At 42.8% G+C, this 16083-nt stretch overlaps 1 protein-coding gene across 11 annotated transcripts in view; it reads left to right on the top strand.

Annotated features, from left to right (window-relative positions):
• Positions 1 to 16083, top strand: part of UNC80 (unc-80 homolog, NALCN channel complex subunit) — a 126324-nt gene that overhangs the window by 73900 nt on the left and 36341 nt on the right. For 9 of the 11 annotated variants that reach the window (XM_054515404.1, XM_054515403.1, XM_036387285.2 and 6 more), the window contains 13 exons: positions 198 to 329; positions 820 to 963; positions 2369 to 2469; positions 4368 to 4454; positions 5200 to 5383; positions 5985 to 6079; positions 6949 to 7038; positions 7395 to 7496; positions 9483 to 9663; positions 11005 to 11273; positions 13387 to 13521; positions 14206 to 14344; positions 15941 to 16037. In XM_054515404.1, coding sequence (XP_054371379.1) covers positions 198 to 329; positions 820 to 963; positions 2369 to 2469; positions 4368 to 4454; positions 5200 to 5383; positions 5985 to 6079; positions 6949 to 7038; positions 7395 to 7496; positions 9483 to 9663; positions 11005 to 11273; positions 13387 to 13521; positions 14206 to 14344; positions 15941 to 16037 — 1756 coding nt within the window. The remainder of the gene's footprint in view (positions 1 to 197; positions 330 to 819; positions 964 to 2368; positions 2470 to 4367; positions 4455 to 5199; positions 5384 to 5984; positions 6080 to 6948; positions 7039 to 7394; positions 7497 to 9482; positions 9664 to 11004; positions 11274 to 13386; positions 13522 to 14205; positions 14345 to 15940; positions 16038 to 16083) is intronic. The other 2 variants (XM_054515399.1, XM_036387283.2) reach the window with 1 other exon arrangement.

The following is a 16083-nucleotide window of genomic DNA, read 5'->3' as shown; positions in this document are numbered from 1 at the left end:
TATGGATCAATGTTCTGCTGTTTCCCAAAGCAGGAGCAAATTACCTCTCTGACTGATCTTCAGAGCTTTTAAATTGTCTCTCCTGACAAAATTACCTGACTTGACTCTTCAGCATTCTGATTGGGTTGCGATTGCTATCCTTCAAAAGCTTCCTTGAAGCCTGGATCTGGATTGACATTTCCTGTTCTCTTTGTCAGTAGAAGAAGTTGCCAACCTGGCCTCCCGCCGCCTGTCTGTGAGCCCGTCCTGCACCTCCAGCACCTCCCACAGGAATTATTCCTTCCGCCGTGGCTCTGTGTGGTCAGTGCGCTCAGCAGTCAGTGCAGAAGGTGGGTGACCTCACTTTGCAGCATTCCTCCTAGGATTTCATTCACTGGAGCCTTTCCTATTGACGCTTAAAGCTCTGATGTTCCCTTTTGTCAAATATATTCCCAAGCTTGAGCTCCTTTATAATAAGTTACTGCCCTTCATTATTTTATTCACCCCTGTTGTCTCTTGCCTCTCGTGTTCTGCTTGGAGAGTAGTGCTACAGGGAGCACTCTAGCTGAAAAAAAGAGATTTTGGCAAAAGGAACTGGTTGCCTACAAGAAAAGAAATGTAAATTGAAAAATTATGCATTTGCAGTGAAAATTCTTGATCAAGAAATCGGCTGGAGGCTCCATTTGTACTTTGAAATAGCAGCAAACCTGTCATGCTTGCACAGTGAACAGTGTTCTGATCTTTGTTCTGTGTGTAGAGCCACTAACATAAATGTTTATCTAACCTGCATGGATAGCAGCACAGTGTATTCCCTAACTCCTCTTCCTCTCGCTGCTCCAGATGAAGAACACACTACGGAGCACACTCCAAACCACCACGTGCCCCAGCCCCCCCAGGCTGTGTTTCCAGCATGCATCTGTGCAGCAGTGCTCCCCATTGTCCATCTGATGGAAGATGGAGAAGTCCGGGAGGATGGAGTAGCTGGTATTGACCTCGATTAAACTTCATGGGATTGTTGCTTAAGGATGGCAGAACCACTTTCAAAATTGTTTGAATGCAGACTTCTAATAGAAATGTACCTTTGTAGGGTTTTCCTTTTTATTTTCTACATAATTTGTGTTTGGCATTGAGGGGCTTTTGCCCTTTCAGGACCCTAAAAAAGCCCCTACTTAAAAACAAGTATTGAGAAGCTGAAAAAATTGAGTGTGGGGATACAAGGATGGTAAGAGGCCCAAAAGAAATATTGAGAAGCTGAAAAAATTTAGTGGGGGGATACAAGGATGGTAAGAGGCCTAACACAAGTGTTCTTTGAGGAGTATTTGTAGGAGCTAGGCTTGTTTGGTGTGATTCAAAGGAAACAGAGAGTTAGAAGAACTGCTGACTTAGAGTTTACAACCTGGGAAGTTCAGTTTAGAAATGGTGAAGGAAGTTAATCACCAGGAGCTTAATTTCTGTAGATTCTCCATGCACAGGGGTTATCAAACCCTGGCTAGTCATAGCTGTGGTTACCATACCCAGTGTAGGTGACAGCCCTGCTCCAAGCAGAGCTAGGACTGAAGACCTCTGGAGATCTATTCCCACTCAGATTTTTGTGTTCCTATGACAAGCAGAAAGCCACCTACACACAGCCTGAACATTTTGGTGATTGGCCTATCATGGCTTTGTAAATTAATAGTACATTTCCTTGTATTTGTTTTATTGAAAGTGGTAATACCTGATGGGCTTGGTGGGCTGCTCTGCTTCCTTCATCTCTGGCTAGTCATGTCAGCCAGTTGTGCATTTAACTTCCTGTTACATTTTGTATTCAGTTTTAGCTGTATGTAGCCAGCCCTCTAAACAATGTATGTGTGATTTTGTGATCAGGAGCTGACTACTGAAAACAAAATAATGAATAATTCTATGTTGTTGTTGACCTTCAGAGAATTGCAATTAATTGCACTTCAGGGAGTTGATCATCAACACAATTCCCTGCTGACTATCTAATACTGTTCACCAACACCAGATCAAATCATTCTATGAATCACCATGAAATTGAACTTATGTGCATGAACAAAACAAACTAAACGAATTTATATCTCTCAGTTGCTGGGTTTTTTTCCATCTGGAGCTAAGAATTCAATCAGTTATTTCTTTATCATTCCTTAACAGTCCTGAAGGGCTTCCTGTCATATCACCAGTAGTTAGGGAAGGTTCAGAAATAGACCTGTGATTATTATTACTGGGATCACTGCACTGGTTACCAGGAGTTCCAGTGCATCAAATGGTGTCTTGGGTGTTCAGTATAAAACATAACCGAGGAAGGAAGGGGACTAATAAGGTTTTTTTAAGTATAGCAGTTCGTGGCTTTTCCAAGAGACTGTTCTGACCTGGTTTCCTCTCTCTCTCCCAGTCAGTGCTGTTGCTCAGCAGGTCCTGTGGAACTGCTTGATTGAGGACCCCTCTACAGTTCTGCGGCACTTCCTGGAGAAGCTCACCATCAGCAATCGACAGGTACCCTCTGCCCCTGCCAGCAGGAACACAGCTCCTCAGGGCAGGGGAGCACAGCTGCCAGCACAGGCACTCCAGGGACATCACTGGAGAAAGAACATGTACTATTATAATGCAGCATGCCATCATTTGGCTTCAGTCTTTGTCCCCTGATGTAAACAGGACACAGCTGATTGATCAGCTCTAAGCAATGCTTTTGCTCCCAGCCAAGCTTTGAGCAGTTGTTTAGTGAACATGGCATAGGCAGTATTGCCTTCACTCATGCCACTCTATTCAGGTTCTCTGAAAGATGGGGTGGCATTGTGTCTCTGTGGCTTATCCAAGATTTATGGAAGAAAAGCATGTTGCTTCTGACCATGTAGAAGGCAGGGAGACTCTCCATATCACTTTCTCAGCTGCATATTTGGTGTATGACATCAATAGTATCACTGGCCTCAGCTTTCAAGCCACTACCTAAGAACTGACTCTAAAATGAATATTAAACCTGAGAAATGTCAGGAAAGGTTGTCCTTTTGTTCCTTGAGCAAGCCAAGGTGTTGGTGGACTTACTATTCCTGAGACTTCTCAGCTATTGCCCACAAAGCTTTCATTTAAGGTCAGAAGGTCGTGTCTGTTTCACAGAACTTTTTGGGTTGGAAGCAACCTTAAATATCACCTACTTCCAGCCCCCCACCACTGGCAGGGATACCTTTTACTGCACCAGGCTGCTCAAACCTGTGGTCACCAATCGTTGCAGTGTTTTGAGGGTCCCCAGGACGAGGTGAGAGATGAATTGAGTCCAAAGTTCTCAGAAGGCTGATTTATTATTCTATGATATTATATTATATTAAAAGAAAATCATATACTAAAATTATACTAAAGAAAGAGAAAGGAATACATCAGAAGGCTAGACAAGATTGATAATAAAAACCTGTGACTGACCAGAGTCCTGACACAGCTAGACTGGGATTGGTCATTAAGTAAAAACAATTCACATGCTGGGTAAACAATTCTCTAAATCACATTCCAGAGGAACAAAACATGGAGAACCTGAGGCTTCTCATCTTGCCAGGAGAAGAAATCCTGACGAAGGGATTTTTTAGAAAATATCATGGTGACACAAACCCCTTCTGAATCTCCCCTTAAACACTTCCAGGGATGGGGCATCCACACTATCTCTGGTCAGAGAGGTTGTGTGTTCAGTACCTTTGAGAAGAAAGCTGTCATCTGTCCAACCTCAGAGGCCTCTGAGCCATTGCAAGCTGTTTCACCATCTCTTCATACAACCACAAGTACAGAACACAGAGAACAGGTGTATTTCCCTACAGGTGTATCCCTGGCATGGATTATCCTGTGCATATCCATGCCTACAACATTGGCTCAAACCTGCTGTGGGGTTGGAGGATAAGGGCCAAAGAAGACATTTGTGATACCATCTGTCTCTTTTCAGCTGGCAATGAGATTCTGTCCCTTCTATAATCCCTTCACACCATGAGGAATACTTAGCCTACATTTAAGGCAGGCACTCTCCAAAAGAAGGGAAGATAGATTCTGCCCACTCCTCCCACCCCACAGCCACAGCTGGTGAGGTGAGATGAACCAGAGTTCAAAGATCATCTGGGATAAGCACAGGGACAGCAGTGCACAGTCACTAGTGTTACAGTCAGCACAAATTGCAACAGGAGGTACTGGCCTCTCTGAGGTAAAATGGGAAAAAGACACTGGCCTGGGTGCAGTGCTCTGGGCTTTATTTTGCAATTTTTGGGAGCAGTAACAGGTGTATAGTTTTACCTCATGCACTGAGAGACAAAGCTGAAAAAGGGACTGTGGAAAAATGGGGGGAAACAAAGCAAGAAAGGATAAAAGGGAGAAATCTGTTCTTCACTTTTGGTGGGAAGAAAAAACTTTTGCTTTTCTTCCAGGATGAGCTGATGTATATGCTAAGGAAGCTTTTGTTGAATATTGGAGACTTTCCTGCCCAGACATCTCATATCCTCTTTAACTACTTGGTGAGTAGCTTGTGGGCTCACCTGTGCAGCCCAGAATCTCTGCTCTGTCTTCATGTGTGCAATAAATGCACTCAATTTTTCTTATATAGCTCATACTTGCTCCTGGTTGTGGGTGCACACAGGCTTCCATGAGGCTTTCTGGCCTTCTGGGGAGAGGAAAAGGAACCTTTCTGTTTTCATTAAACCCCTAAGCAACCTGTCGTGGATTTCTGAACTGAACCTTGGCCAATGAGCTGAAGACAATTAGAAGGGTCCCAGCACCAGAAACCTTTAATTATTTTACTTAATTTGGGTTCAGAAAGTGCTTTGCTGACAGACAATCCTCTTGGAGCAGATCTAGCAACTTCTTTCAAGACTGTGGACAAATGTAGTTAGGAGGTGAAGCAGACAAGATGTGCTTCTCCAGGGAGCCTTCTACAGTTTGTGAGTTGTCCACATGGCAGCACTTCAGAGCATAAAAAATATGAAATCTTTAACTGCAGATATTCTCCCTTCTCCTCATCTGCAGTGGTGCTTAAGGCAAGAGTACTTTTTGTCCCCAGTCCTCATAATCTCTAGAAAAAAGGAAGAATAGTGCAGGCAGATTGTTCTTTAATACATATAAAATTTCAGGATGAAAGTTTAATGGGTTTATCCCTCTGAATGAAGAAAGGTAGAACAATACTGTTATTCTGTGTTTATGCAGCACTCTGCACAGTTTAAAAAGTGTGTACAACCTGGTATTCCTCTTTCTCATTACCTGCAGGTAGGATTGATCATGTATTTTGTACGGACTCCATGTGAATGGGGCATGGATGCCATTTCTGCTACTCTCACCTTCCTTTGGGAAGTGGTGGGTTATGTTGAAGGACTCTTCTTCAAGGATCTCAAACAGACCATGAAGAAGGAACAGTGTGAAGTGAAGCTGCTGGTGACTGCCTCAATGCCAGGTATAAGAAATAAGTCTTTAAATTTCCTTCACTTCAAAGTTTATGGCCCACTTTACCAAAAGTAAGATACATCAGAACTGGATCAGAAAAAAAACTCTTACAAATGGCTGCATATTTTAAGGCAGTTTTCCTTCAGTTGAGTATTCAGTCAGTAAATTCTACTGCTGATTCCTTGAGATTCAGAAAACCACTTTAAGAGCTCTCAAAGAAGCAGACAGAAAGTGAATTAGAACAGTATTTCAGCCCAGAGCTTTGTGCCAGTTGGGCTGTGAAAGGTTGGCAGGAGCATCATAGTAAAACTCTATCATTCAGGCTTGAGATAGCTTGCTGATAAACAGGTTTGACCTTTTGCCTGTTTCTTCCTCAGAGCTGACAGCTGCTGCTAAGGTCAGCTCATCCTTTAAGAACAGATCAATTTCTCATTAAACTGTGGAAGTGTGAGAATATGTTCTGCATACACTGCTTAATGTTTCTAGACAGGACTCACTTAGTCTGCCTGTCCACGAATGAATTTCAAGTACCACTTTTCCTCCATGGGCAGTCTCTTGAAATTGAGTTAATTAAAGTGGCCAGGAAAATGCAACAACTTTTCTTCCTCCAGGCACAAAAACCCTTGTTGTGCACGGACAGAATGAGTGTGACATCCCCACGCAGTTACCAGTCCACGAGGACACACAGTTTGAGGCTCTGCTGAAGGTAGGTGTGAGTGTTTGAGCTGGACAAACTTAAATTTACCAGCCATACCTGCATGCCAGCTATCCATTCTGCCTGATCATCCTGTCCCAGGGTTAGGGAGGGATATTCTCCTCACAGGGATGTCTGTCTCCCTATCAGGGGACCTTGGTTGGAATAAACAGGATCTCACATTTAAGGATAATAGAAATACTCTGAAATCAAACCTCACAAATGCAACTACATTTGGAGACACTGCAGCTTGCTGGGTATTTGTTGTATATTTTTGATAAATACACAAATCATTTAAATGTTTGGGTTTATCAGCACTAGAGAGGAGAGACTGATCAAGATCAGAGTGAAAACGATGGCTCAGTAGCCACAACAGTATTTTGGTATCCAGGAGCTATTATGCAGTCACTTTCTCCTTCTGCCAAAAAATTCCTGGGTGGTTTTAATTGAGCCACATAGAAAACAGATTTGTAAAAGCCTTCAGTTTGACTGATTGTGTTAAATTTTACTGGCAATCCCATCTCAGTGTTTTGAAGTGCCAGAACTTCAGTGTCTCTGCATACCACCTATCACTAAATCTTGATAAATACCCAGGCCCATATGGCTCATACAGTCAGACAAATATGTGTGATATCAAGATAATTAACACCAGTCTTCAGGATTGTGAGGTCAGCATGCCTTGATTGTCTCAAACATACTCAGGTACTTCATGATTAACAAAAGAAATAAATAATCAAAGCCACACCAGTGTGCCAGTCTGATTGAGGCATGCATGCTTGTGCCTTTATAAATTATTAGATGGATATTCTTCTTTTGGATGTTGTGGTATTTGTACAAAACAACTAAAAAGTAACAGGATATTTTGATTTCTTTCTTTTCAGGAGTGTTTGGAGTTTTTTAACATACCTGAAACTCAGTCTTCTCATTATTTTTTAATGGATAAGCGTTGGAATCTCATTCATTACAATAAGGTGAGGCAAAGATCAAGTTTGTGTGACTTTTCATCTGGCTTCTTTTTAAACATCAGGGTTATCTAAAGAAGAACAAACATCCTATAAATAGAGTTCTGTCTGTGGGCATCACATCTTTAACTGTGTGTGGTGAAAGATTGGAATTTGAGAGAAGAGGGAGAGGCAGAGGACAAGAATGTCCAGTTTTCTTGGAACCGATCAAATTTCTCTTCTGTTTGTGCTTTTTCATGATGCCTGACACTGTCTGAAAGCCCCTGCCCTTCAGGAAGGGCTAAAGAGCCCTTTTTTCCATTCTGTTGAGTGATGCCATAGTGATTGCATTTGTTTAAAATGCACTTTTTTTCCTTTCCTGGCAGACCTACGTCCGTGATATTTATCCTTTCCGGAGGTCAGTTTCTCCCCAGCTCAACCTGGTGCAGATGCATCCAGAAAAGGGTCAAGAGCTCATTCAGAAACAGGTAACTCATACCTCTAACCAGAAACAAACCCTGAAAATATTTTTTTCCCCTTTTAAAAGCTTTTTCTCATGCTGCATGCAGATCAAAAGCTTTGCTGGAGAAGTAGCAGTCAGGGTGAAATCTGCCTTGAGGCCATATATTCTGTACATTATTGCAGGAAGATTAGAGTGGGGTGTGAATTCCCCCCTCCCCAACTCTGTCCAGCCAGTTTCCTTATAATGGATCATTTTGCAGAAAATTTAAAAAAGGATGTGCAGGAATGTGCTTAAGCATTATGCATTTAATATTAACAGTTGTGTTTTTGTAGCCAAAAATCAGCTATTGTAGTTGTGTTCTTACTGAGAGTAGGAAAATGCCATCATGAGTGGTTATAAAAGGCAGCTATAAAGCTGCTTAAGAGCTACTAGCAGCTAAAATAATGGAAAATAAAGTTAATGCCATCTCATATGTGTATGGCACAGAATAGGACAATATTTAATGTGCTGCATCTGTCAGTAGAGAGTCATTAAAAATCTGAAATTACTTGGGATCAACTTGGTTGTGTCTCTGACAGAAATTACTCTGGTTCTAGGAGGTGTCCACAAATAAATGAGTTTAATACACTCTACATGATCCAAAAATATTTAAATGGGCTTCACATTTTTGTCAGGGCATTATTTTGCTTTCCACATTTTTATATCTAGAGCACTCAGAGCCCAAAATATTTCTAAGGTAAAACTTGTATCACATATTTGCTAGCCTCTCTGTAGTCATGCAAGATGTTGCTGGAAAACATCCAGCTTCAGCAAAGAAAGCAACACTGTAGTAACCACCACTGAGCAGCAAAAAAAGTACTTTTTTACTTGGAAAAGTACTTGCTTTGTTCTATTGGCTACTTTTCATTCACAGTTGTACAAATACTTTCCATGGCCAGGTGTCTTATCCCAGAAGGTAGACAGCAATCCCAGCTTCTTGTTGACTCTAGTCTAGGGCCTTGAAGAGAGGAAATACAAACATGTGGCTTTCAGCTTGGGGTTGGTTTCTCTGACCACCTTGGGGCTTACATTAATCTACAGAAAAACCCATGGCAAAGTGGAAAATTGTTTCGCAACCATTTCGGGTCCTCCAGAAGACTGAACGTGTTGTTAGATCCATTTTTACAAACACAATCCACCTTTGAGACCTGGGCTGGAGAACAGTGGCACGCAAATTCTGGCAAGAGGAACAGCACCAGCTCTATGAATTTCACTGTGATCCTCTGAGCCATGAGTGCAGCATCCCTCGGATCAGAGCTGTCAGAACCTAAGAAATTCCTCCAGCTGCCCTGGAGGACTCGAAACCCTAACAGAGAGCTCAAAAACCTTAGCACAGAGTCAAAACCACCTGTGCCTTCGATTTTAACCCATAAGAATTTAACCCAAGAAACAATTACCAACTTTGTACAAAGAGTTACAAACCATGAGAGTTTGAATAAAATAATGGTGAATTTATCACAAAGCAGAAAAGTAGAATTTTGGAGTTTTAGAATGATGATTCAAGAAGCAAAATAGAAGAATTTAGGCGTGTCCTATCCTTCCCTCTACTTCTTCTTAGCCTCTTCTACTGTGATAGTAGCACTTCTACATTAATTTAGAGACAAACTATCTAACATAAGTAATAGGTATTAAAAAATTATTGTAAATAAAATACACATAGTTTTTAATATAAAAAGATAACCACACTTGAGGGCGGTCAGTGTGCCTCAACCCGACCTGCCACCTCGGCCGGTCTGGGAAAAAATGTTATAGAAAAATGAAATAAACAACCTTGAGAATGAGAGCCAAAGAATCCTGTTTTCTTCTTCAATCTCAAGGCTGGGAAAAAAAGATTTTCTAACACCTTGGAGTCATCTCAACAGCAGAAACCTTGTCAAGAGTAAGCCCTAGAAATGAACCTGCTGAAGTCATGGGCATTTTCAAAGTTTCTGGACTAGGCTGATGTAGATCTTTGTCTCTGTTTCCCTGCCAGGTGTTCACCCGCAAGCTGGAGGAGGTGGGGCGGGTGCTGTTCCTGATCTCACTGACCCAGAAGATCCCTCCAGCCCACAAGCAGTCCCATGTGTCCATGCTCCAGGAGGACCTGCTCCGCCTGCCCTCCTTCCCCCGCAGCGCCATCGACGCAGAGTTCTCGCTCTTCAGTGACCCCCGAGGTATGAGCCCCTGGCAGCTCTCCTGGAGGGCTGGACGAGGCAGAAAGGTTTCAGTTGATCCCTCAGGTTTTAGCTTTTATATTTTTCAGGTTCTGTGCTGCTTTAGAGTGTGGGCCTGGGCTTCATGTTAGGGGATAGTGAGCTCTCTGCACAGAGTAGGGAGACAAAACGATTCCTTCTCAAGGACAACTGATCCAAATCTCAGGCCCAAGAGCATAAACAAGGGTGGACTGAAGAGAGAAAAACAAGAAGGATGGGACTTCATGGGCTGGAGCTGTAATTGGACAATTAGCTCTAATATGCTAATGGACCAAAACTTATAAAAATGTGAGATCTCGAGACCAAGCTCTCTTCTGCTTCTACTTTGGAGCCATCCAGGCAGAGCCACAACTGTGGCTCCCGTACTGCCAGGGTGTGGCCTTTGAAGGCACTTCAACAAATGTCCTCTTTATTCCTCTCAACTCTGTCTAGCCTCTCTTCCAGCTCCTTAAGGCTCCACAGTGAGTGCTTCATTTGCCTTAGAAGCATACAGGCTTGCAGCTTTTCTGGAAGCTGATGAATCTCTTCCTAGGGAAACCGATGTCAGAACCCAAGCTGTTGTTTGTAAGCACAGCAACAGAAAGGGCTTCACTGTTGGAATTCTCCAGGCAAGGCTACTTGTTTTGGACCCAAATGATAACAAGTTTTAATTGACTATTAAAACTATGTGTGAGACTACCTAAAAAGGATTGCTCAAAGTCCTTTGCCATCTGCTTTGAGGAAGCAGTCGACATCCAAGGAAGACTGGGCAGATTCTGCAGCAGGGATGAAGTAACAGTCCACTCAGAAACTTAGCTCTGGATGTAAAGCAGGTTTTCCACCCTGATGCTAAATAGGTTAAATAGACCATTGTTGCATAGTAGTAAGCATTGGCAAGTTCTGTACCAGCTCTTAAGGCACTTGATTTCAGAGGCATTATTGTAACCCTGCATCAGTTTCCTGTAATGTGTGGGACACCTGGGACATAAAACCTGAGCATAAATCTGCACAGCCTCTGTGTGGGGCAAATGATGCACGTGCAAGCTCAGATCTTCCACTTTTTAAGGGAAGAGTGTCCAACCAGCAGATTAATGAACTGTGTGATATTTATCATTCTTTGTCTTCATATTGATGCTTTCAGTCGAGGTTTGCTCAAGTCCTGTGGGCACTTAAAGAAACACAGGATGGGTGAAATAATTTTTAAAAGGCAGAAGGGTGGTCATGGGGTTGTGGTGATTGGTTGTGGGATGGTTCTTTGCAGTGAGGTGAGGCTGGCTGTGGTGGACAGAGCTGACTGCTGTTGATTGCTCTTCTCCCCTGCAGCCGGCAAAGAGCTCTTTGGTCTAGACACCCTTCAGAAAAGCTTGTGGATTAAGCTGCTGGAAGAGATGTTCCTTGGCATGCCCAGCGAGTTCCCGTGGGGGGATGAGATCATGCTGTTCCTGAACGTGTTCAACGGTGCCCTGATCCTGCACCCTGAGGACAGTGCCCTGCTCAGGCAGTACGCCGCCACCGTCATCAACACGGCCGTGCACTTCAACCACCTCTTCTCCCTCAGTGGCTACCAGTGGGTGCTGCCCAGCATGCTGCAGGTGAGCCATGCCCAGGGGCAATCCCAGGGAATGCTGCCTGCTGACAGGGAGCAGCTGCAGGTCAGAACTTGGCAGAAATTGTTCCTGTGAGAACTTTCTGTGAGTTCTTCCCTGCGAGCCTGCTGAGGTACTGGCAAAGGCTGCCCAGGGAAGCTGTGGCTGCCCCATCCCTGTGAAAGTTCAAGGTCAGCTTGAACAGGGCTTGGAGCAACCTGGGGTAGTGGAAAGTGTCCCTGCCCATAGCACAGGGTGGAACTGGATGGGGTTTAAAGTCCCTTACAACCATCCCGTGATTCCATGATGGAATTGACAGCAGGGAAATTTTGATCTGCTGAGTCCTCATGAGAGCTTTTAGATTCCCCAAGAAGGCAACAGAGGGATGGCCCAAATTAGCTCTCTATTTCCTGCTTGAGTAAACTGCTAAATTTTCTGATCTCCATTGTGTTAGGTAAATAAATGTCTGTTTTCCTTTCTCTGTACTTCCACACAGAAATGTGAAAGGTTCGGGCAATTTTTGAACCTTGGGCATCTCTCCATGGTTTTTGCTTCTGGGATGGCTGAAGTTTGGGAAATAGTTGAAATATCTGGATTTACTACTTGCTAATTGAAACTAAATTACATTAACTTTTAAAGTATGAAAATAACTCAAAACATTTATGAAAAACCGCATGTTGTCTTTTCTTGTGAGTGATGACAAATATTGGAAGTGTCAGAGGTGGAGTTTCTCTTCAATTTGAGATTATCAAGTGGGCCTCTTTTTCTGTTGATTCTTGAAAAAAAATCAGCAACTGAAAATAAAATATAAAAAATAGTTCTTTTAAAGATAGAAAGGATTATTTCTCTAGAGCTCAAAGGCATATCTAAGTAGAGATTTAGTATTATAATGCAGATACAGAAAAAGAAGAATCCCTATACATGTTCATTTTCACATGGTTAACAGAGAACAATAATTAGACCCAGTGATTACTTTAGCTATCTAAACAAGCTCTGTAGTAGCTGGAAAGTCTGATATCCTGCCTTACATGATTAGGTAAGTATGAATTGGATCCAATTAAGCAGTGCATGAGTTTATTAATGAGAAACAAGACATTTTGAAATAAAATAGCCAAAAACCATAATTTGAAGTTCTCAACAGTAACCATTCAGTCCTGCAAAGCATTCTCCCTTCATTATTGCTTCATATTGAGAGAAATTAGTTTGTAATTCTTCCCTATCCTCACCCTCAATTATTGTCAACTACTGAATTATTACAATACCACTCCTAGGAGGTAAAAAAGCAATTCCAAAGAAAAGGGGCTCTCAGAAAAAGATATGGGAGTAGGAATAACAGTTCTTTATTAGGGAAGGAAAAAAAAACAACCATAAACAATGCAGTAATACAAAACACCACTGCCAGAGTCAGAACAGGAGCTGACCCGCTGTGTGTCAGGGTGGTGGCACAGTCCCATTCCATGGTGGCTCAGCCCTCCTGCAGTGCCAGCTGTGGTTCTGCTGGAGCAGGGATCCTGCACAAGGGGGGAGTTTTCCTCTGAAGCTCCAGGGGTGCTGGAGATGGGCCTGGTGTCCCTCTGGGAGTGCAGGGGAGAAGAAAGCTGCTCCTCTGGGAATGCAGGGGAGAAGAAAGCTGCTCCTCTGGGAATGCAGGGGATAAGAAAGCTGCTCCTCTGGGAATGCAGTGGGCAAAGGCTGCTGTGGTGTTCCCAGGGTCAGATTGTATCCAGGCAGGAATGCTTGGCTCCTCCCCTGGGTGGAGCATCCTCCAGTGGGATGATGGAATTTGATCAGCCATGCAGGGACACTCAGTGGCCATGAACCACTGAGTTCATGAAGAAGAAGAGATCTCCTGGAGGGAGGATGGGTTGTGGAAGGGATAAAGAAAACTGCCCAATGAACAGAAGAGACCTGCCCCACCTCTGACAGATGGTGATAGAACACACAGCCCCAGCCACATCTTGTAACCCAAGACACCATGAAATGCATTGCCAGGGAGGAGTGGTCCTTAACAGTGTGTTAGACAAACCTATCAGGACTGCCAGTGCTCTAATTGATTGAATCTGGGCTCAGGAGGTGGAGAGTTGGAGCAGAGCCTCCATGTCTTTTTCCATGTGCCCAGGTGTACTCTGACTACGAGAGCAACCCGCAGCTGCGCCAGGCCATCGAGTTCGCGTGCCGCCAGTTCTACGTCCTGCACCGCAAGCCCTTCATCCTGCAGCTCTTTGCCAGCGTGGCTCCTCTCCTGGAGTTCCCTGTGAGTCAGAGCCATCCTCCTATCTTGGGGGGGAGACCTGTGAGTGCAGCCAGCCCCCATCAGAGGTCACAGGCAAAGAGCTCTCAGTGCTGCACAGAACCAGGTCCAGATTTATTTCTGAATGCTTCTGTGCGTCACTTGATGGAGCAGGGCACTGAGATGGCAGACTGCTGGTGTCCAGGCCAGTAAATGTGGTCTCACTTTAAATTTCTGTGTATAAATATATTATAAAAGGACTTACACATGGCTATTTAAAGAGTTATAATGGCTTATAAGTCTTTAGGAGTCATAATGGTTTATAACTCTTTAAATGCAAATCCATTCTTAGAATGCAGCAATAGGAATTAGAGGCTTAATACCAAGTTTTAGTACTTGTGAAGTCTAAGACTAGATTAGTCATGTTTTGAAATATTCATTAATGATGTTCTAACATTTTAGGCATGTTAATGGGATCTTAATTTGAAATCAGCACACCTATCTTTGTCCTTCACATGGCAGTAAAGATCTGTGTGCAGTTTTCAGATCCTGCTCCCACTGTAGCATCAGTCTGTTGAGTCAGGCAAGGCTCACTGGTTGAAAGCAATGAGTTCTTGAACTCCATGTAGACCCTTTGTCAAAAACAAAGGTTGTCCACACCTCCAGATAAGCATTCCTGGATGACATGAATGTCTCTTGTTGGAATAGGATGCTACAAACAATGGAACCAGCAAAGGAGTGTCAGCTCAGTGCCTGTTTGACCTGCTGCAGTCTTTGGAGGGAGAGACTCCAGACATTTTGGACATCTTAGAGCTGGTGAAAGCAGAAAAGCCTCTCAAGTCATTAGGTAATAGTAAAGCATCCTGTATTTGGTAATTCTGGTTTATTGTTTATTGAGTCAACAGACATTTGATGCAGCATGATTTCTTCAGAGCCCTTCTCTTCTTTAGGAATGTCCTATCTGTCTCCTATGCCTCATGGGGCTTTTAAGATTGGCTTTATCACCATCATCCTTTTGATATTTTCTGCAGGAGGGGAATTATTAATTAATTTTATTGCAAAGCTACTTTTCTTGCTTAAAGCCTCTAGTCTGAGACTAGGCTCTGGCATTTTGAATTTTAACATGTGTGAGTGAAGAATGAAGGTGCCTGATAAACTGCATTATGCTGTCAGGATCAGTGTCATCCTGTGCTCTGCTCCACATGGACAGGAAACAAAAGCATCCTCTCCCATGGCAGACTGACTAGTGAATGATGATGGATATAATTCAGACATCCAGCAGTGCTGAGCTCCTGGGGAGGCTGTTGATTTATCATAAAGCAGAATATATATATGGCTCTATGGTGTATCCAGGACATTCTGTCTTTTGATGTAATCCATGCAATGCTGCATTTAAGAATTTGGATGCTTTGTGATTTTTATAAGGATCTTCAACTTGTTTTCCAAATTTGCACTTCTCTTAAATACTGGTTATCTTGATGCACTGTGAAGCCTGTCTGGCCTCAGAGTTAAAGCTTTGTAATAAAGTGGGATTATATTATATAGAAAGCTTTAATATAAAGTCATACAGAAACAGAAGATATTTCTTCCTCATTGTGGATTGTACCAAACATTTGTATAAAATCTTGGAGGTTTCTGTGGAGAAAAATTAAAAACATCTCTGAAAATTCTCAAGTATGAGTTGATGATGAGACTTTAGATGGGTATGTTGTGTGTCTGGTATCTTCCATATGAAGATCAGAATTATTATTTACATGTTTTAGGACCTCAACTTTGATGTGGGCTCCTGCCCAAAGGCACTTCTGCAAACAGGACTATTGTTCTATTAAAAATGTTTTTCTTGTACAAATATTATTCTTTCTGGTTTCTTAATGCCCAGAACTAACTATGACCAAAGCGATATTTGTAGTATATGACTTAAGTGCTTTTGAAACCTTTTTCTGAAATCACTAGCAAAACAGAGTCACTTCTGTGCTGGCACCTATCTGGCTATGAGTATAAAAGGGACTTGATTTTTGAGATATAAAACTGTCTCCTGCCATCAGTGGTGCAGCAGCATCACTTTTTGTGTGGTTGGAACATCTAAGAAAAAAAGCACAGGGAGCATAAAAATTATCATTAATTTGACATGTGTCCTTGCCATATATGAGCTTAAGACTTAGCTTTTGAGGGGTGATGTTTGAAACAGGACTCTGTAGGTATTTTGCAGCAGCAGGTGACCTGCTCAGAGCTGTTTCACCTCCTGAGTTCCTGGGCAGTAGGTTCAAGTAGGAGTGCAGCATTTGTTTCTTTTACAGAGACAGATTTTTATCTGTCCAAAAGCCTATTTGGCATTGTTAACTGAAAAGCAAGCAAGAGGAGAAGGGGAAAAGGAAATGTGTTAGCTCCTTTCATACTTAGTGTGATTGTGTGATAGTCCTCTCATATTGCTTTACTCCCTCAGACTTCTGCTATGGGAATGAAGACCTGACCTTCTCCATCAGTGAAGCCATCAAGCTGTGTGTGACAGTGGTGGCTTATGCTCCTGAGTCATTCAGAAGGTGAAAATCTGTTGTCTTGATTTGTGCACACTCAGAAAAGCCATAA

This window comes from Molothrus ater, chromosome 7, assembly GCF_012460135.2.
Source record: "Molothrus ater isolate BHLD 08-10-18 breed brown headed cowbird chromosome 7, BPBGC_Mater_1.1, whole genome shotgun sequence".
Lineage (NCBI taxonomy): Eukaryota > Metazoa > Chordata > Aves > Passeriformes > Icteridae > Molothrus > Molothrus ater.
The sequence above is the reverse complement of the archived record's forward strand: the minus strand, read 5'-3'. Positions and strand labels throughout refer to the sequence as shown.